The sequence below is a fragment of the Rhinopithecus bieti genome, unplaced genomic scaffold (assembly GCF_001698545.2).
Source record: "Rhinopithecus bieti isolate Rb0 unplaced genomic scaffold, ASM169854v2 scaffold_18620, whole genome shotgun sequence".
NCBI classification, from domain to species: Eukaryota; Metazoa; Chordata; class Mammalia; order Primates; family Cercopithecidae; genus Rhinopithecus; species Rhinopithecus bieti.
In genome coordinates this window covers 97,842-119,185 of record NW_016809631.1, presented here as the reverse complement: position 1 = coordinate 119,185, position 21,344 = coordinate 97,842, and the positions used below count along the sequence as shown (strand labels likewise).

Here is a 21,344-nt window from a genome sequence, read left to right as displayed (position 1 = left end):
TCTGGTGGCTGAAGGTAACCACTGAGCATGGTTAGCACTGAGGCTTGCACAAGCCCTGGTAGAGCTATGTGGCTTCTTTCCATCTGGCATTCACTGTAAAGATGAGCCTAAGCCCTCAAGTATACCACACAGCAGATACCAAAACCTCCTCTTACTCCATGACCCCCAAAGTAGAGGCTGGGAGTCAATGTCACATCTCCTTCACAGTTCTTTTCTGTTCTTGGCATCTTTACTCTATAGAGTACCTGCAAACACTTTTTACTACCTATTTTCTCTCCTCATTTCTGCCTCCTCTCCCATCTCTGCTTCCGTGCAACATGGCTGAACGCAGACCCACTTAGCCAGTGGGTGTCTTTTCTTCTGCATCAGTCTCAGAGCAGCTGCAGGCATTCTCTGCTGCTAGCGGGCTGCTGTGCTACGGTGGGAGCCCCACTCCTCTCCTCCACCACAGTACTTTGCCCAGTGCATCCCTCAGTACTGGCTTCCCTGGACCAGGCTCCTCAAGGCCAGGGACCTCCCGTCATCTTTCTTAGAAGAGTTTGTGACACACAGCAGGCATGCAATATAGGTGTATTGGATTAATGCAGGATGCATGCCATACAAGAGCATCAACAGCAGCATGGGCAAAGAAGAAAGTTAAAGAGGCCAGATTGCAAATGACATATGAGCATAAATATGTCCATAACTGAAGAGACAGATAACCAGTTCAAGGAAGATAGTGAGACATTTGAGGCTTAAATAATATACACACTTATTTTCCTGGAAAATAGGCAGGGCAAAGTACCATAGGAATTAGATGATATTTTTCAGTATAAATGGCAGCAGCTACAATTTTTGGAGAGCTAACAGATTAGAGTCACCAGGGGTACAGTGTTAAGGTCAACCTTGTCTCAGCCCTCTTTCATCTTATAGTGATGCTATAAGAAAGAAACAATTAAACAGAGTACTGAATGTTACAAGAGTAGGTCTGAATATTATGGAAATTCCTCACAGCACAGACACCTAACTGACTGGAGGAGGGACACTAGTAAGGCTTGAGCAGGGATAGGATAGAGGAGGGAGAAAGTGTTCCAGGCAGAGGAAACAGACCCATGAAGACCTGGAGGCAACAAAGCATTGGACAAGGTAGAGCACTTTTTCAAACTGCAGGTCAAGACCCATTACTGGATTGTGAAATTAGTCTAGTCTTTTGTGATCTACATTTTAATAAAAATGAAATACAATTAAATAGAAAATTAGTGCAAAGCATGTAAGTACTGTTTTATGAAACTCATCACAGTGACACAATACAATTACACATAATCAGTGACTAGGTTACCATAAAAATGTATTTCTTGCTGTGCAGTCCACATTTGAATAATCCTGCATCAGAAAGAACTTTAGTACACATGGAGTGTGAGGAGAGGCAGGAAGGACAACTAATCCTCCCCAAAATATACAAATAAGAATTGCAACTGCTTCATAAAAGAGGCCAAATTGCATGCATGAGACCACACTGTTTATTACAGATGAAAGGGAGAGTTGAACCCAGGGAAGTTTCCCTAAACCACACGGGCTAAGATGTCATTATAAATGGATGCTAATAAGCTAAAATTAATAAATCAATCCTAAATCCAACCTTTATATATGGGTTTTAGTGCTATGTTAGAAGAGGGACATCTCAGATAGGAAAACATGTTCCTAAATTCCAGGAATAACTGAAAAAAAAGACACAGGGCCAACTACAGGAAGGAAAAAGTAAGGGGCTGGTACATGGTAGGCAATCCTGTTACACCACGTAAGTGTTAGCTGAATTACATGACTAACGCTCCACGGATATAGTCCCCTACTTTTCCGTAGTACTACTTAATAACTGTTGAGTGTCTAACACACGTACTGTATGCCACTGTTGTCTTCTTCACCATCAGATAATTTTCGGAGCAGAGTACACAAAAGGCCCTCATATCTGATGAGATAAACTTCACTTAATATATAAACTAATGTGTGCCTTTTAATGCTAGACAGGTAAGGAAAATTTTCCCTAATTGGCAGAACATATTATTCGGAATAAGATTTCTTGACATGAACAGAAAATTCCAAGTTCCAAATGTTCTTACCATCACCTAAGAAAATGTGAATACCAAATAAGAGATGTATAGTGACCGCGTTTGAAGAAAAATCTTCAAGTCAGGGTTTACAGGCACTGGCCATCAGTGTTTGTTTAGAAAGCCCCACTATCATTAAAGTCATGTTGACTAGATGAATCCAATTTACTAGTCTAATACTATGTGCTACAAAGACCACACAATTTTACATTATTCTGAATGTGCTTTTTTACATCTGCTTATAAACTGACTTGTGGCATCACGCATTTAAATGCTAAATAAATGACAAAAAGGTAACTAAAATAAATGATTAAGAACTAATGCAGGCTGTTTGAACAGGAAAGCAGCAGAGTTCTTTGAAATATAAAAGAAAGATGACATTGCCTTTACTTTTGCAAAGGCTAAAGTCTTTCCAGGGTCTGAGGATGATGGCTTCCAGCTTCATCCATGTCCCTGCAAAAAACATGATCTCATTCTTTTTCATGGCTGCATAGTATTCCACGGTGTGTATGTACCACATTTTCTTTCTTCAGTCTATTGTTGATGGGCATTTGGGTTGGTTCCATGACTTTGCTATGGTAAATAGTTCTGCAATAAACATACATGTGCATGTGTCTTTATAGCAGAATGATTTATATTTCTTTGGGTATATACCAAGTAATGGGATTGCTGGGTCAAATGGGATTTCTGGTTCTAGATCCTTAAGGAATCACCATACTGTCTTCCACAATGGTTGAACTAATTTACACTCCCACCAACAGTGTAAAAGCATTCCTATTTCTCCACAGTCATCCTCAGCAAACTAACACAGGAACAGAAAGCCAAACACCGTATGTTCTCACTCATAAGAGGGAGTTGAACAATGAGAACACAGACACAGAGACGGGAACAACACACACCAGGACCTGTTGGGGGTGGAAGGCAAGGGGAGGGAACGTATTTGATGGGTCAATAGGTGCAGCAAACCACCATAGCACACGTACAACTATGTAACAAACCTGCATGTTCTGTATGTGTATCCCAAAACTTACAGTAAAATTTTTTTAAAACGCAAAAAAAAAAAGTCTTTCCAGGATCTAAAAGACCACTAGGACGAGAACGAGGGGACCACGTTTGCCACTCATTAGCTGTGCAACTTGAGAAACCCGCCCGATCTCTCTCTGGGTTTCCATTTCTGAGAAGGGAGCATGAGCAAGCTGGGCCACTCACAGGCCAAACTGATCTATCACTGAGCAGTGATTCCCACCAAGCCCAACTCTGCAGTAAACTCTGGAGGGAGAGGAAATGGGAATAAGAGGCTGTTGTCCCAAATTCTAAGAGCAGAGCTGATGTCCCTACCCCTGGATTTATTCATGATTTTCCCACTGTCTCATATCCCCACTAGCATCTGGGGACAAAGGTAGTCTTCCCCACATCATGGACTTCTGGCTCCCCAATTCTGTGAATTATAACACTGCAAAACACCAATAGAACCATTTATAGCCCAGAGACCTTAATGATCTAGCTGTTAACCTTCCCTGTTTGAAAATATTAGAATTCCAGATTCCAGGCCTAAGAAAAGAATGAATGGTAACTGACTAATTGAAGTGTCCATACCAAAGGACTAACTTTCAGTGAGATAAACTTACAATGAGGCCCTGCTGACACGTGAGTTAACTGGGGTCTACCTAGGAAGAAACTCAGCCCAGTTAAGTTCTGCTTTACAGAGAATAGGAGCCTACTCAGAAACCATGATAACCCAAGCTCTACTTTCAAAACAAACAAGTTGTGACCAACTCAAATCTCTGGCAGAATGCTTTCCAATACCCCTTCTGCAGGTTCAACCCACTACATGCAAAGTATGGATTACTTTAAAATTACATTTTGTTTGCACAATTTTAAGGAGAGTTACCATGTGACCCAGCAATTTCATTCCTTGGCATATGACTAAGAAAAATGAAAACATATGTCCACACAAAAAAATTATACGTGAATGTTCATAGCAGCATTCTTCATAATAACTAAAAGATGGAAACAACCTAAATGTCCATCACATGACAAACAGATAATTGATGAATGTGGTATGTCTATACAATAGATGATTAGCCAGAAAAAAAGAAGCAGTACAGATACAACAGGGATGAAAACATCATGGCAAATGAAACAAGTCAATCACAAAAGACCACATATATAATTCTATTTATATGAAATGTCCAGAATAGGCAAATACACAGACAGAAAGCAGAACAGCAGTTGCTTAGAGGTTATAGGGGATTAGAGGTGACAGATGAACAGTACGGGGTTTCATTCTGAGTTCACGACAATGTCCTAGAATTGATTGTGGTGATGGTTGCACAACTCTGAATATACTAGAAACCACTGGGTTATACCTTTTAAGTGGGAGAACTGTAGGATATGTAAATTACATCTCCCTAGAGCTGTTAAAAAGAAAGCGAACTGGTGAAAGGATTATTAAGTAGAGGGAACGGGTTCACACCTGGTTGCTTTGAAGTCAGTGCCCAGGCCCTGAACACTAGCCTGTGCTGCCTTCTAAAATACAGAGGACCACTCACCATTCACATGCCCAAACCTACACTTCCCACTGATCTGACAAAGCAGTAGGACATGTGGGAGCATACATGATAACTGCCTTCAAGTGGCTTCTAGTTTAAAAGCACTGATTGTCAGTAAAGCAAAGGCATAAACTACATCTCAATCATGATAATGCATAGTGTAGTGCATGCCTTTGCTCTTCTGACAATAATATAGAGTACAGGATATCCTTTATAATATAATATAGACTATAACACACACTACATCATATCATACAATACAGATGATAATTCCAAGAGACGGCCTCAAGGGCTGGTCAGATTATATCCATGGAAACTAAGAGATTTCTATTAGAGGGAAAAACCAAACATGCCCCTTAAATGCTGATTAAAATTATTTATAGTCAAACAAAACACATTTAATTACCCCAGTAATACCCAAAGCAACGTAGGGGAAATGTTTATGACAATGTTAAATTTTTCCACTTCAATTAAAACACAGGCTTCATATGCTGGATCTGAGGCTTACTTCTAGAATGGGCTTTGCATTACACATATTTTATTGTGGAAATCTATTTCTTTAGTATCGAGGACTGAAATAAGCCTACAGGTCACTAAGTTATTAACTTGGTATAGAGAATGAATGCTTCAGACTTCATTTTAAAGGGTTCAGCTACTAAAGTCTGCAAAGGGTCTTCAGACAGGAAGGCAGGACTTTTTCCCAAGAACGACAGGATTAGACAGCCCTTCTTTCTAACACTAGGCCACTACCTCCCCCTTGTGGCCATAGCTAAACCATCTGGGTCACAACCCCAGTTTCAAAGTCTCCTTTAGGAGCCTGTGCACAAATACCAGAGAGAAGCTATTATATTTAAAATATTGACAACCATCATTGTGAAGGGCATGGCCAGGCAAAGCTCTCCTAATACCAACTTCTGTGAGAACTTCACTTGGTCACTTGGTTAACTCTTGATCAACAAGTAAATACTTGGTGTGTCAGGGACTTAAACACAAACCTTCGAAGCTTAACTTGAACAGAACTGGAGCTACTGTCTACCCTGAGAATTAAACGGATGAACCTCAGAACAAAATGTTTTTAAACTAGGGGGGCACAGGCCATGGTGTCTGATTATTAATTTAGACACCTGCATTTAAATTTGGAAGATGAATGATAAGAATAAATTACTCTAGATATGTACAAAACAGCTAACCCTTGAAAACTGAACTTTCATCACAGAAGAGATGAAAACACTTTTAGGGTCATCATTCAGTGTTAGAAAACCCAGTACCATTCCCTGCTTTGCTTCAGGTAAAAACAGAAAGAACAGAAATAACCAAAGTAAGTCTTACTTTAAGACAAACTCTAACTTCCCTTCAAACCTTGCAGCACAATCACTGTTTCATTCTCAGGTAAAATATTCAAACTAGAGCAGTCCTTGAGAGTGGCTGATGGAATGAGTTAACATGGAGTAAGGTGCACAGGGAGAATCCTGAATGTGAGACAAATCAGACAACTTTAATGAGGCTTAGCCTAATCAGGGCAATCAGAATCTAAAATACAAACAGCTGGAAGATCTTCATCTACTGCATTTTACATGGAAACCCAGGTAGCAGTACACTAGCATCAGCCTCTTATAACTTAGGGGAACTAAAATTTCAGGACGCTAGCATGGGAAAAGGCATTGGGGAACACTGAGGCTAGCAATAATATAGTCTGACACACCCTGAATGGAGTGATAATAGCTGTGTGATAATAGGGTATACAGACCAAGTCCGAACTCCCAAGGCCAATGTTCCAACACCAATGCCTGCTGAGGGCAGAGGACAAAGGGACTGTGTGCTATTGCTACTTCCCACCTTTGCACCTTGTTAAGTTTGCCATTTCTGGTTTTAGTCTGTCTTGCTCTGTTTACAAACGGAGAACTTGAGCCCAGAGAAATTAATAAAGTTAATATAAGGTCACAGAATCAGTCAATGGCTGACTCAAGGTGAGTTACAGAGTCTACGACTCCATATCTGTACTAACAAGTCTGGACTGGGAGAAGAGAAGGCTCCTGTAAGGTTGCCAATCATTCAAAGAGGAAAATGTTAATTGTTTATTCTGAAGAAGCTTTGAAAGACCAGTTTTAGTTCCACAGCAACACTGTCTTAGGAACTTTCACAGAAACTATCCAGTGGTCAAAAACATTCTTCTCCCTTTGCTTTGCAAAAAGGAACCTGACATTTTCTGCTATAAATCAGTACATTAGAACTTATCTCCTGAAACTTTATTAATTGTGGTTAAAAAAGAGAAAATGTGTGAGAGAACGATAGGAACTGTGTAAACCTGTCAATGCTCACTTCAGAAATGAAGTCTCCACTGTGGGGAGAGAAAGCTGAAAAATACTTTTCACTTAAATTCCTCCAGGCATCTTAAAGCTTAAAAGAACAAGCTGATAACGAGAAAATACAATGTAAAGGAAGAGCTATAGGTGCTTACCTGTTCTAATGTAAGTTGCTTAGAAATGGTGTCATTCTCCAGTTTTTTAATTTTCTTCATCAGTTTGTTGACCTGAAATTCCTGCTCTTGTTCAAGATGCTGTTCTAGTTCGGCTTTCTCATGCTGCAACTGGAAAATGAAAAACATACAGATGGGGAAATCCAGCAACTCAAATGCCACATTGGCTCCAAAAGGTGACTATACGAAGACGCTATACCATAAAAGTTACATTACCCATTTTTGCTCAAATATGCAAGTGTATACCTAGTAATCTGTGCGTAACTGGTTCCTCTAACTTAAAACCAGAAGTCATAGGGGATGGAAATGAAATTTGTGTTTCGCAATATACTTTTTGCTACCTTTCAGGTTTTATACTATAGGGCTACAAATAAATTTTTTAAAAAATAGAAATTTCATACCAATTTCTTTAAATGAATTGCGGTTTATTCAGATTTGCATCATGTATGTAGACAGAGATGCCAAAATCACAGAATATACTTAGGTAAATTATTCAGAATGCTATTTCCTAGTGCACAAGTAAGGAGGCCTTCACAAAATCAGCACAATTATTTTTCCATAAAGAGACTGTACACCACAGTTCCTATATATTCCCTAAAAACCAAGAGGGAAAATATTGGCTGGGCATGGTGGCTCATACCTGTAATCCCAGCATTTTGGAAGGCCAAGACAGATGGACCACCTGAAGTCAGGACTTCAAGGCCAGCCTGACCAACATAGTGAAACCCTGTCTCTACTAAAAGTATGAAAATCAGCTGGGCGTGGTGGCAGGCACCTGTAATCCCAGGTACTTGGGAGACTGAGACAAGAGAATCGCTTGAACCCAAGGAGGTGGAGGTTTCAGTGAGCTGAGACCACGCCATTGCACTCCAGCTTGGGCAATGAGAGCAAAACTGTCCAAAAAAAAAAAAAAAAAAAAAAAAAAAAAAAAGATTCTTATTCATGCAATTAAAAGATAAGGCTATGGTGTCATTACAAGAGAGAATTTAAAAACAAAAACAAACCAAACTCCAACCTACAAAACCAAAGGAAAAGAAAAGAAATCCAGTGGACCCACAGGAACTTGGGGTGGTTCTCATTAATAATCATGCATTATTTTTTATAACACTCTCAATTGGGGGGTTTTGTTGATCCACAGCAGGGGTTGACCTGATGTTTCAGAATTAAGGGAAAAAAGTAAAAGCTACTAAAAACAATGAAGCACACAAAAGTTTTATTTTGAGGCTGAATAGGACACTGCTCCCTAATTTTATGTTCAAAGTCATTTCTTTTGGCAGACAATGTACACCAGGTTCTTCACATGCATGGAGACAGGCATGGTCACTTCCATTTTATATGTGACAAATCACATTATTAGACTGAAGCAATACAGCTGGAAAGTGGCGGAGCTTGGGACCCAGACCCTGCGCCCAGAACCCCAAACCAGTGCTCTCTCCCACTGTATCACTGAGCAAACCCAAGAGAGGTTGCCTTCAGACTGCTCCGCCCATGAGTGCCTACCACACCCTGAGTCCCTGGAAAGTCAAATGATTAAACATAGAAAAAAATACGCCACGTATGCTTGCCCAGGGGATGCAATGTTTCTTCGGAAACCCTCCTTAGGGTACAGTGGACAACTGAGAGCTGAGGCAAGCCTGATCAACCTCAAAATGGCTACAAGTAACACTCTCCACATTTGACAGTGTCCACTGCCCTGAAAACACATACTCAGTTTAAGAAAAAAAAAATTGTTTTGGCCAGGCGCAGGGGCTCACGCCTGTAATCCCAAATCCCAGCACTTTGGGAGGTCGAGGCAGGTGGACCGCATGAGACCAGGAGTTCAAGACCAATTTGACCAACATGGTGAAACCCTGTCTCTACTAAAAAAAAAAAAAAAAAAAAAAAAAAAAAAAAGCCTGGTGTACTGGCATGCACTTGTAGTCCCAGCCATGCACCTGTAGTCCCAGCCACTCAGGAGGCTGAGGCAGGAGAATCCCCTGAACCCAGGAGGCAGGGGTTGCAGGGAGGTAGAGCTTGCAGTGAGCCGAGATCACACCACTGCACTTCAGCCTCGGCGACAGAGCAAGACTCTGTCTCAAAAAAGGGAAAGAAAAAAAAAAAAAGTTAATCTGACATAGTCTTCCAACACTGGAAATGTTGACTAAATAGATGCTGTTTTCCTTCCAACTGTTTTTGATGTTCAAGGCCAAAAAAAAAGCTGGTCAACTTTGCAGGGACCCACGAGAAAAGCAGGTGTAAGGAGGTGCTTATAGTGACAAGTCTATATTTAGCTAGCTCTTTAAAACTCAGGTTCTGCAAGACCAAGCAGCAATTAAAAGAACTAAGATGAATGAATAGAGAACAAGAGTTCCCAGCACTTTCGACAAAAAAAGAACCCAATGGAACAAGCATCGCTTAGTAGGAAAAATACAGCAAAGCATGTACATCTGCGCCTAAGGCTTTCATTCAATAAGCATGCTGTGCTGTCTTCTATCTGCAGGTACTATGCGAGTGGTAGGCAAGATCTATAGTTAACATATCATCCTTGCCCTAAAAATAGTTATGAACACTAAGCTTTAACAGTATCTACTAGTTATTGGGAGATGACAAACTTGTCTTCAAACCTTTAAACTATTTGCATAGCTTTTAAAATACAGTAGCTATGTTTTCCTCCAGTATGTTTTCAATTGCTGCCATTTTTATTTGAAAGAACCCTTCTTTTATTTTTCTCAGCATTATGCCTCTGCCCTGAGGTAAACTAAAACAATAAAGGATGCAATCTAACATTGAAAAATCTCTTGCCCACCAAGCAGCGTTTGTCACAGAATGTTAATCTAAGGTAAGCCTCTCATTGGCTTGCAGGAAAATATCCATATTTTGACAGATGGTCTAACACTGTCAGTAGCTTTAGGTACTTCCTTTAAGACTACAGATTGAACTAGTAATAAAGCCTATCAGAGCTCTCAATTTTAGGAGGCAATTTCCTCTCAAGGGCTATACCCTAAGGAAAATTTGATGGTAAAGCTGTCATTACCAGAACTCAAGTAAGGTCACTGGGTTACACTAACCCATTTGGAAAATACTAAGCCATTCTGAGATCTAACTCTGTTTGCTAAAGACTCACAGTTTTTATAGTCCCCCAAAGACAGTGCTAAAACAAACAGTTCTGCTGCTTGCTTTGTTCTGTCACCTCTCAGGTGACATGCAACAGAAGCAGAGCATGGAGTTCCTGAACAAAGACAAGAAACAGAAAATATGGCTCTTCCTGGAACAAAGAAACTGCCAATAAAAAGAGAAACATGGCCAGGCACAGTGGCTCATGCCTGTAATCCCAGCACTTTTAGAGGCTGAAGCAAGAGGATCGCTTGAGCCCAGAGTTTGGGACCAGCCTAGGCAACACAGTGAAACTCTGTCTCTACAAAAAAACATTAGCTGGACATGGTGGTGCACACACCTATAGTCCCAGCTACTTAGGAGACTGAGGTGAGAGGACTGCTGGAGCCCAGAAGGTCAAGGCTGCAGTGAGCGTGAGTACACCACTGCAATCCAGTCTGGGTGACAGACCGTGACCCTGTCAAAAAAAAATGAGCCTGTCAAAAAAAAAAAGAGCTTGCTCGAGAGAAACACAGAAGAGCCTCAGTCCCCTAAAATCATGAGACAAGGGTTAAGATGAGCAAGAGGTAGGAGGCAAATGTGCATAGGGACCTTGAAGAACTAATAGCTACAGAATTTGTTTCATATAGTTTGTCTAAGAAAAATTCAGATATTCTCTTTTAAACAGATACCATGTAAACTCAAGCAACATGGTTCCAATAGGATTTGAATCAACACCCTGAATGGACTTGCCTATTTTAAAGCTATAGCTTATGGCACCACAGATGGAAAAATCCTGGGAAGCCTGGTGCAGGTTGACTCAAGACTAGCTGCCAGTTTCACCTCTGATGTCCATCTTCAACGTGGGCAAACATTTCTAGGTATGACTTTAAATTTATAATCATAGGTCTTAATGTACTGTTACACGAACAACTTTAAATCTTCCAATAAGGTCAGAGATCCTGAACTAGAACAAAAATTATTCCATCTAGTAACAAACAAGCATATTTATTAATATTTTGAAATGAAACTCATGTGTCTGCCTTAAATATATATAAAGCTAGATGCCTAGACAGATTAAAAGCTTTTTTCAAAAATCAGAATTTTCAACAAATACATTTTTTATAAAGCCAATCCCAAAGATTATGGAACACTTTTATAACCCTTATTTGTGCTATAGGTTAACACTAATAAAAATATCCCTGTGGAATCAGAATCACATCATATAACAATGATCCCTCAGCAGGTCACATTTTCAATGGAATTAGGGTTATATAAACAAAAGTTTATTCCTTGGGATCCAACAAGAAAAATATATTAACATAAATGAAAAGGGCGTAAACGAAAATGCAACTATATACTCAATTATAAATCAGTATAATTTTAAATTCTAAGTACTAAAGCAAGCATTTTCTTATATCATCCACTGATTATATAGTCTCAAAGTAAACTTCCAGTCCAATGAAATACACAAGTGTAGCATTAATTTGATCTTAAGCAGGCTAGCCTTAAGCATCATCCAATTACCAATAATTGTTGCGCTTATAATTTACAAAGGATTTCTGGAACCACTTCAATGAACCAGGCCTTTTACATAATAGATTCAAGAACTCTGCATCAAATGACTTTTTATTCTCAATAAATTCTCTCTAGCAGGTAGAGGCACTGAAAATCATTCACCTGGGAGAACCTCCTCAAACAGGTACCACAGGTGCATGTGTAGGCTGGATGCTGAGAGCACCTTCCCACCCAACATGCAGCAGGTTTGCTGGATCCCAGGTTTTGGGAAATGTCAATCTGCAGGCCTGGGCTTATTGTCAAGTCAGTCCTTGACAACTGAAGCAAGGCTTCTAGCCACTACCCCTAGGACCCAGGTTTTTCAAGACACCTTAAGAATAAACCAGGTCGGACGCGGTGGCTCACGCCTGTAATCCTAGCACTTTGGGAGGCTGAGGTGGGCAGATGACCTGAGGTCAGGAGTTTGAGTCCAGCCTGGCTAACATGGTGAAACCCTGTCTCTACGAAAAAATTAGCCAGGCGTGGTGGTGCATGCCTGTAATCCCAGCTACTCGGGAGGCTGAGGCAGGAGAATCACTTGAACCTGGGAGGTGGAGGTTGCAGCAAGCTGAGATCGCACCACTGCACTCTAGCGTGGCTGACAAGAGCGAGACTCTGTCTCAAAAAATAAAAAAAAAAAGAAACTTGAGATGCCATGCCCCCAGCTTTGTTTTCACTAGTCAACTAACATCTCTATTACTCCCAGTACCACAACTAACATCCTTGCTTTACTGAAAATTACCAAGGAATGGAGCTACCCGCATTGGACCAAGTAAAGGCCAGCCCAGGACAATAACTGCATTAAGCCATTAGAATGTCAAAAGCAATCATAATGTTATTAATATGAGCTTTGGAAAAAAGCTCAAAAATCTCTCTCAGAACATAGAAAGTCTCTCAAGAACTGACTTGTCAGCTGTTCTACTGAGCAAAAATTCAGACTCCCACCTCAAACTCAGTACTTCATCACTAAGGGCTTCTTGGGCCCACACTTATTTCCACCTCCTCCCCTTCTGTTACTGGTACCAGTATTCTGGGTCAATGCCTCACATCTCATGAGTTACCAAGGCCCATGCAGTCAGCCTCCATAACAGCTGTTCCATACACATATTCTTTGTCCTACTACCTGCGGACTAAGTCCAAACTCGCTAGCATCACATTCAAGTCCTTCCGTGACCCAATCCCTATGCAAGCTTCCCACACCTTCCTCATGCTATTTTCACACTCAGTTGACGTGACAGTCCAAGGTTTGCAAGCATAAATACCTTCAGGGTTCATGCATGCAGCAAACAAAGAATGGATGGGTTTAAGCCAGGGAGTGGTGGCTACTGTGGTTAAAGGAAAAGCTCATGTCCTTTTCTAGACTCTTAAAAAAAAAATCCCATCATGCCAGCCAAACACTTTTGGTGACCATACTGGCTTCTAGATCACAACACCTGCTAGTCATGCTGGATCACTCTTATAGAAATCATGCCACTCACTCTGCCCACATGCTCCACTCATGCTGTGCCTCTGCCTATAGGGTCTGAATCCCTCCCCTCAATTTACCGAGACTAGGTGATAGTGTAAGACTTCCCCAATGCTTTCCCCCAGGCCCTCAGCATAATGTGCACTCATCCTCAAGGTGTGAGAAGCACACTGTCCTTCAAGTGCATTTTAATGTCTGTTTCATGATGTTTTTCTATATCTTTTCCATCAGCTACTTGTAAAGTCAGCTAATTCTCCAGGGTGATTATTACGTGTCAAGCACTTTATATACATCAACGTACTTAATGGTTGAATCTTCATAACTCTACAGTAGAAACTGTTACCTGCATTTTGCAAAGAGTGAAACCACAGCTTAAAGAGGTTAGGTGATCTGCCTGAAATTTCACAGGTAAAGGGTAAATCCAGGGTTCAAACTGAGGTCCCTGGCTTCAAAGCCTTTGCCCTCATCTCTGATGTGTGCTGCCATCCTAGAACACTTGGGTACATTCTCAATCACTCTTTACAGGATTGCAAGCTCTAAGAAGGGCAGTGACTAGGATTTCCTTGATCCTACTCCAAAACATAGAAAATACATTGTGAATGCAAATACTGATTGAATAATGATAACACCCTCACTTCAGGATAAGCGAAACAACAGTTGGGGTGGGGGTGGATTAATCAAGATCTATGACATCACCCATATATCATGGTCTGCCCCAAAGCCCCTGTTTCTCTTCCTGTTTACAGTCCCTCTGCAACTCCTAGACATAATCAATATCCTAATTCTTATGGTATTTACTTCCTTACATTTTTCCTAAAATTGTTTTTTTCAAACAACCTATGTATTCATTTATTTCCAAACATTAGTCTTGCTAGGCTTTGCATTCTTTCATATCCAGCTTCTTCTGCTAAATGAACTTGTTACTAATTGTGGTTTGTATTTTCATTGCTTTACAGAATCCAGCTATTTATACCACAATCCTCTCAACTGATGACAGGCACTTGGGTCATTTCTATTCTTTTTTTTGAGACAGAGTCTTGCTCTGTCACCAGGCTGCAGTACAGTGGTGTGACCTCGGCTCGCTACAACCTGCGACTCCCTGGTTCAAGTGATTCTCCTGCCTCAGCCTCCCGAGTAGCTGGGATTACAGGAAGGCACCACCATGCCCAGCTAATTTTTGTATTGTTAGTAGACACGGGGTTTCACCATGTTGGCAAGGCTGGTCTCAATCTCCTGACTTCGTGATCTGCCCGCCTCAGCCTCCCAAAGTGCTGGGATTACAGGCGTAAGCCACCACGCCTGGCCATTTCTAGTTTTTTATCATGATCAAAGAACATTCTTCTACATATCTGGTACACATGTACATGTAATATGATATATGCCCAGGAGTGAAACCACTGGGTCATAGAGAATAAATATTTCCAACTTAATTAGGTACTACCAAATTGTTTTCAAATGGGTATAATGATTTCAGTTTTCTACCTGCAGTGCATAAGAATTTATTAGTAGTATCTTGTTGTGGTTTAATTCACCTTTCCTGACTACTAATGAGGTTGTATACTTTTTCCATTTGTTCACTGGCTTTTTGGCCATGTACTTATGTGAAGAGTCTCCTTAAATCATTTGCCATTTTTTGTCTGGGTTGTTTGTTTTCTTGCTGATTTGTAGCTTTTTGTCATTACATATGGTGCGTAGCTCTTCTCCCATTCTGTGGTTCATCCTTGCGTTCATCCTTGCGTTTTCCTTATAGTCTCTGGTCCTCTCCTCTGGGCACACCTCCTGAGTAACAGCATTAATTTCCATGGCAATAAATAATTACTAAAGAAAACACTCCCAAATTTATATCTCTAGCCCCGACTTCTCTGTTGAGAGTCAGAACCTCTGTCCAACTGCCTGTCTGTTCTTTCCATTTGGAAGCCCAGACACTGCAAGTGAACTTCCGACCTTCCTACTCCAAACATACTCCACTTGCTGTCTTTTCCATCTTAAATGATGGTAACTATTCTTCCAGTCATTGAGACTCAAACCCCTAAGTTTTTCTTGATCCTTTTTTTTTCTATACCACTTCTATTCCATCCACAAATCCTATGAGGCTATTTCTTCAAAATGTACCCAGAATCTAAAGTTTCACCATCTTCACTACTACTCCCTGAAAAATCCACTCCATCTCTTGGCATGTATTACCGAATATCCTTCTAATATGCATTGCTCCCACCTTGGCCCCCATTCCATGATCCATTCATGATACAGCAACCAAATCAATCATTTTAAGAGTCACGTAGGATGATTTTGCTACTCTGCTCAAAACCCTGTGGTGGCTCCCATGCAGAATAAAAGCCAAAGTGCCGACAGTGGTTCCCAAACCTCTATCATATCAAGCTTCCAGACCCATTACCTTCCAATTTCATCTATCACTCTTCTCTCCCCATGATGTCAAACTAAACATATCAGTCTCTCTGCTGCTTCTCCAACATGGCAGGCACAATCTTACTTCAAGGCCTTAGCACTTTCTTGTTCTTTCTGCCTACAATACTCTTCCCATGAAAATCTATTTGGCTAGCTGCTGCTTCTCCCAGATTTTGCTTAAATATTATCTCATTGACTTGAACTTACTTAAAATTTCAACTGTCCCTATGCCCTTTACAGTGTTTTATATTTTTCCATGGCATTTAATTGCTCCTCTTGGTTTCTGATGCTTTCATATTTTCACATTTAACTGCTTATTGCTGGTACACAGAAGTACAATTTTTCATGTGAGAAAATGGAATTCTAATTACTTATCTGTAGATTCTGAAGTTTTAAAAGTTTTTCACCTACACAATAATAAGTGGCAACATTAGTTCCTCCTTTCAATCCTTAACATCTTTTTCTTGCCTTTCTGCACTGGCTAGCAATCCACAACAAAAATCAATATAGGTAAATGCAGCAGGCATCCGTGTCTTGTTCTTGATTTTAAAGGGAAAGTTAACTTTTCATAATCAAACACAATGGTTTGGGCAGGCTTTTTGCAAACACTTTATTTATCTTATTTATTCTTGAGATGGAGTCTCACTCTGTTGCCCAGGCTACAGTGCAGTAGTACGATCTTGGCTCAATGCAACCTCTGCCTCCTGGTTCAACTGATTCTCCTGCCTCAGCCTCCCAAGTAGCTGGGACTACAGGTGTGCGCCACCACACCCGGCTTATTTCTGGTGTTTTTAGTAGATGGGGTTTCACCATGCTGGTCAGGCTGGTCGTGAACTCCTGACCTCAAATGATCCTCCCATCTCAGCCTCCCAAAGTGCTGGGATTACAGGTGTGAACCACTGTGACTGGCCCATGGAAAACACTTTTTAAAAAATTCAGGTTGAAGTTCTATTCTTAGTTCACTGAGATTTTTATCATGAATTGTTACACTTTATCAAATCCTTTCTCTCCATCTATTAACATGATCATGACTTTTTCTTTTTATTCTGTGAATGTGGCAAATTACACTTGCTGATTTTCTACTAGTAAACTAAACTTGCATTCCTTGTATAAACCCAACATGGTCATGGTGCATTGTTCTTTTAATATATTGCTGACTTCATTTACTTATATTTTGCTTGGGATTTTTGCTCATGATTGAGGCTGCACTGTAATTTGCCTTTTCTGAACTACACTTAAATTTGAGCATTAAAGGTTATGTTACCCTTAAAATATATTGGGGACCCATTTTTTTCCCTTTAGAATCTATGGAAGACAATTTTTTTTTTTTTTTTTTTTTGAGACGGAGTCTTGCTCTGTTGCCCAGGCTGGAGTACAGTGGCGCAATCTCAGCTCACTGCAAGCTCCGCCTCCCGGGTTCATGCCATTCTCCTGCCTCAGCCTCCTGAGTAGCTGGGTAGCTGGGACTACAGCCACCCACCACCACACCCGGCTAATTTTTCTGTATTTTAGTAGAGATGGGGTTTCACCATATTGTCCTATTTTTAGTAGAGACAGAGTTTCACTATGTTGGCCAGGCTGGTCTCTAACTCCTGACCTCAAGTGATCCCCCTACCTTGGCTTCCAGTGCTGGGATTACAAGTGTGAGCCACCCCCCTTGGCTAATCCTGACATTTATCTGCAGGTTATTTTGGCATGAAATCGCAAGCCTTCAATGCATCATGTATTTCAGAGCTTGAAGGAAGTACAAGAAAGTCATCCTCACTTTGGTCAGTTGACCTTTTATCCCTATTTTATAGATGGGACGACCTAGGCCCAAGGAAGTATATTGACTCACTCAAAGGTCAGCCTGATTCTTCCCTTTTTCANTTTTTTGAGACGGAGTCTTGCTCTGTTGCCCAGGCTGGAGTACAGTGGCGCAATCTCAGCTCACTGCAAGCTCCGCCTCCCGGGTTCATGCCATTCTCCTGCCTCAGCCTCCTGAGTAGCTGGGTAGCTGGGACTACAGCCACCCACCACCACACCCGGCTAATTTTTTCTGTATTTTTAGTAGAGATGGGGTTTCACCGTGTTAGCCAGGATGGTCTCAATCTCCTGACCTCGTGATCCACCTGCCTCGGCCTCCCAAAGTGCTGGGATTACAGGCGTGAGCCACCGCGCCCGGGCGGAAGACAAATTACTTTATCCTTGAATGTTTGGTACAACTCTCAGTGAAACCATTTGGACCTGGAATTCATTGTTTATGAAGGTTGTTGATCTCTATTTCAATTTCTTTACAGGACAGAAGACAGTTTTTCTTTTCTTCCTCGGTCAGCTGTAGAAAGTTATATTTTCTAAGAATTTGTCCATATCATATAAATTTCAAATGTATTGCCATATAGTTAGTTATTCATTAGTTTTTCACTTAACATTTGAACGTCTACAAGAAAAGTGATATGTTTCCGGTTTCCTGCCAAAGATTTCAAGGTCGGCTTTAAGCATGGTTGCTTTATAGTATATGCCCGGTAATTCCAATATTTGAAGTATCTGTGTAGTCTATTTGTTATTTCTGGTCACTTACATACATAGAATGTCATATCTTCATGGGCTGAATATTGTATTTGAAAATTTATTAGCAGGAGAAGCTTGTAGCCTAGGATGACAGTAACTTCCTCCAGAAAATTCCATTTTCTTTGGCTGAGCACCATGTTTGGGTCTACCTTAATCCAAAATCAAAGCCTTGTGTCTCCGATTTACCCAGCTGATGCAAAACTAGTTCACTCTTAGCCTAAGGATGCAGCCCTTCATGATTCCAGCTTGAGGAAGGGTTGGCTGATCACTCTCTCTTTGACCAAAAGCAATCAACTGACTTCTGCAGCCCCAGCTCCACACAACCACCAAAATCACAATTCACTATCTCAGGTGTTTCTGGATGAATTCCAAGTGCCCTCTGAATAAAAGCAGCCTTGGGTGCTTCATTCCCACCCTCCTTCAGATCTCTGCCCAATAGTTCTTCACCATCATGTTCATTATTTGACAAAGAAGGACTTTGTTAAGTTTTTGTTTATCTTCAGTGAGGTATGTCTTGAGTTATCTAATCTGCTATTTTCTACAGGAAAAGCCACAATATAACTTTTATAAAGAGAAAAAATAGCTATGTTCTTCCAGAAATTAGTTATTTGTTATTTTGGTTCCTTGTTACACCGAGGACCAGAGTCAGGCCCTCACTTCTAAGCAGATGGCTTCAGGATAATATCAGACTTCCTATCTACTTGGAATACCTAAAGAGCTAAGTTTGAGTTTCCTGGATTTCCAGGAGCATGATGCCACTAAAAGCATTAACACCTTTAAAAAAAATCTGATTAGGAGGAATATTAAAAAAAAAAAAAAAAAAAAAGCTCCATAGAAAAGATTTTTAAAGTCCTTGCAGGGCATGGTGGCTTATGCCTGTAATCCAGCACTTTGGGAGGCTGAGGCAGGCAGATCACTTGTGGTCAGGAATCCAAGACCAGCCCAGCCAACATGGTGAAACCCTGTCTCTACTAAAAAAAAAATAATAATAACAAAAGAATAAAAAATTAGCTGGGCTAGTTAAAATTAGCCCAGTTACTCAGGAGGCTAAGGCATGAGAATCACTTGAGCCCAAGAGACGGAGGCTGTGGTGAGCCAAGATCATGCCAGCCTGGGTGACAGAGAGAGACTCTGTCTCCAAAATAAATAAATAAATAAATAAAAAACAAAAAGAAAAGAAATCCTTTTAGGCTCTGGCATATTGAAAAATCCACTCTGTAAAAACTTGCATTTTCTCCTGAAGAAGAAAGAGTGTTTAGCCCAAAGAATTCATTCTAAGATGAGGCATTATTGAAAATTAAAATAAAAGGCCTCATCTTTCTTCCCAAGTTTATGAATGGAGGAAACAGGAGGGTGAGGACAGCAGTGGGATATAACTCCGTATTTTAAAGTAATTACTGACTGGGCTGACTATAAATTGTTTAAAAATGAAATGCAACACATTGTAACATTTAGAACTACAAAGTTTTAAAGTTATTTTAAAACTGTTTCTAGTGATAGCTAGGGTCCATCCATAGTGGGGTCTAGTATTCTTCAATAGCCAAGATTCACCTTTCCAACTAGAAATAACAATGTTTCTCCAACCTACTTTGGTAAATAAAGCAAGTTTAACTCCAGCTTCACCTAATCATTTTTATCTTTCTCTTCTTCTACCTTTATTTTTTCCTCTACCTACTTTTCCTCACATTTTATGTCAAAAAAAGTCAGCATGGGAAGCTTTTGAGCCCTTTTGTCCTTAAGCGTTTTTTTTTTTTGGAACCTGTGTTAGCACATCACATCTAGCCATAACCTTAGTACACGCACACATGCACACACACTTTAAAAGAAACTGAGTAATTTCAACACTGAAGAACTATGTCAGGTTTATTGTATTATCTACTCACAACAAATTACATTGCAATGAGAGATTTTTGCCATGCTACTAACAGAATTCTGGCTTATTATCTGGCCACTGGTGGCTGTAGTATTTAAAATGCATTAAAAACAACCCAGTAGCTCTTTGTAGACGTACTGTGAATGCAATCTGTGAACCTCTTGCTCCTGAAAAGATCAGACAAAGCTGAGGTTCAGGTAATTTGGAAAGAAAACAACAAGAAAAAGCTCTGTTCCAACTGTTTTGAAAGCTATTTTGTGATAGCAAATTTCTCTGACCACTATTAAGGGCCCTGAAAAACAAGCCAGGAGGGCCACAGATCTAGCCATCTAAATATAAAAGACATATTTCATTTAGATCTCTCCCCTACCATAGTGAGAACCAAGGTTTCATCTGAATGGATGCAATGGCGTCATGGTCTTGGTGCCTTTGAAATTAACTAAATGAAATTTCATACATTATTTATCAGCTTGACATGTGATTTTGCTGTTTGCATAAACAAAATTTCATTGCCATCTTAGTGGCTTGGGAACTTGAAGGTGAGCGAGGGCGAAAAGGATGCTTCAGATTCTAGTGTACATGCTGGAAAAGAAGAGAATTGGGAGTCTATACTCACTCCCTTTGCCTGTAGAAATGTCATGCTACTCAGAAAGAGACTCTTTCTGGGGTTAAGTAAGCATACACTCTAGAAAAGAAGGAATCCAGTAAGATGGTATTGCAAGGAGAAACCACTTCTCCAGAATTGACAGGACAAGTGAAAGAAGGCAAACGAAGGGCTAAGCCCTTTGTCTAGATGAACAGGCAAATCTGGAGACTTAGAAATTCTTCTTCCCCATTTTATTTCTGTGTAAATGAGATAGAAGAATAATTCTGTTGCATGATATCCTTCTGAACTGCTCGGCTATAAATCATTTGGCAGAGGTAGTTTCAGCAGCAGTTTTGCCCACAACTTCCTTCCTATCCTCTATCATCTTTCCATAGATGCTAGAAAAACTCCAACTACTTTAGTTCCAGGAAGCATTCTTACCTCAGGAACCAAGTCAACGATAATAAAAATAAGCCATATCACCTTAATAAGAGATCCAGGACTTTTCTTCTTAAGTATTTCCAACCATCAATGTGTCCCCTTTGTTAGGGTATGGCTATAATTTTTATTATAGTTAGAGCAGCATTATTTTCTGATAATCAGATCCTATTTCAAATGTGAATTGAAAGTACCGTACTACAAATCTATTGATTATTTTAAGGTCTGAAATCTGCAAGCTGGATTAGATTGAAAAGATTTATATATTTAATATGCAGTTCTCTT

General features: G+C 40.3%; 1 protein-coding gene across 1 annotated transcript in view; it reads right to left on the bottom strand.

Annotated features, from left to right (window-relative positions):
- Positions 1-21,344, bottom strand: part of CCDC6 (coiled-coil domain containing 6) — a 122,581-nt gene that overhangs the window by 37,347 nt on the left and 63,890 nt on the right. Inside the window, exon 3 of the mRNA XM_017889911.1 lies at positions 7,095-7,223. Within this exon, the coding sequence (XP_017745400.1) occupies positions 7,095-7,223 (129 nt within the window). The remainder of the gene's footprint in view (positions 1-7,094; positions 7,224-21,344) is intronic.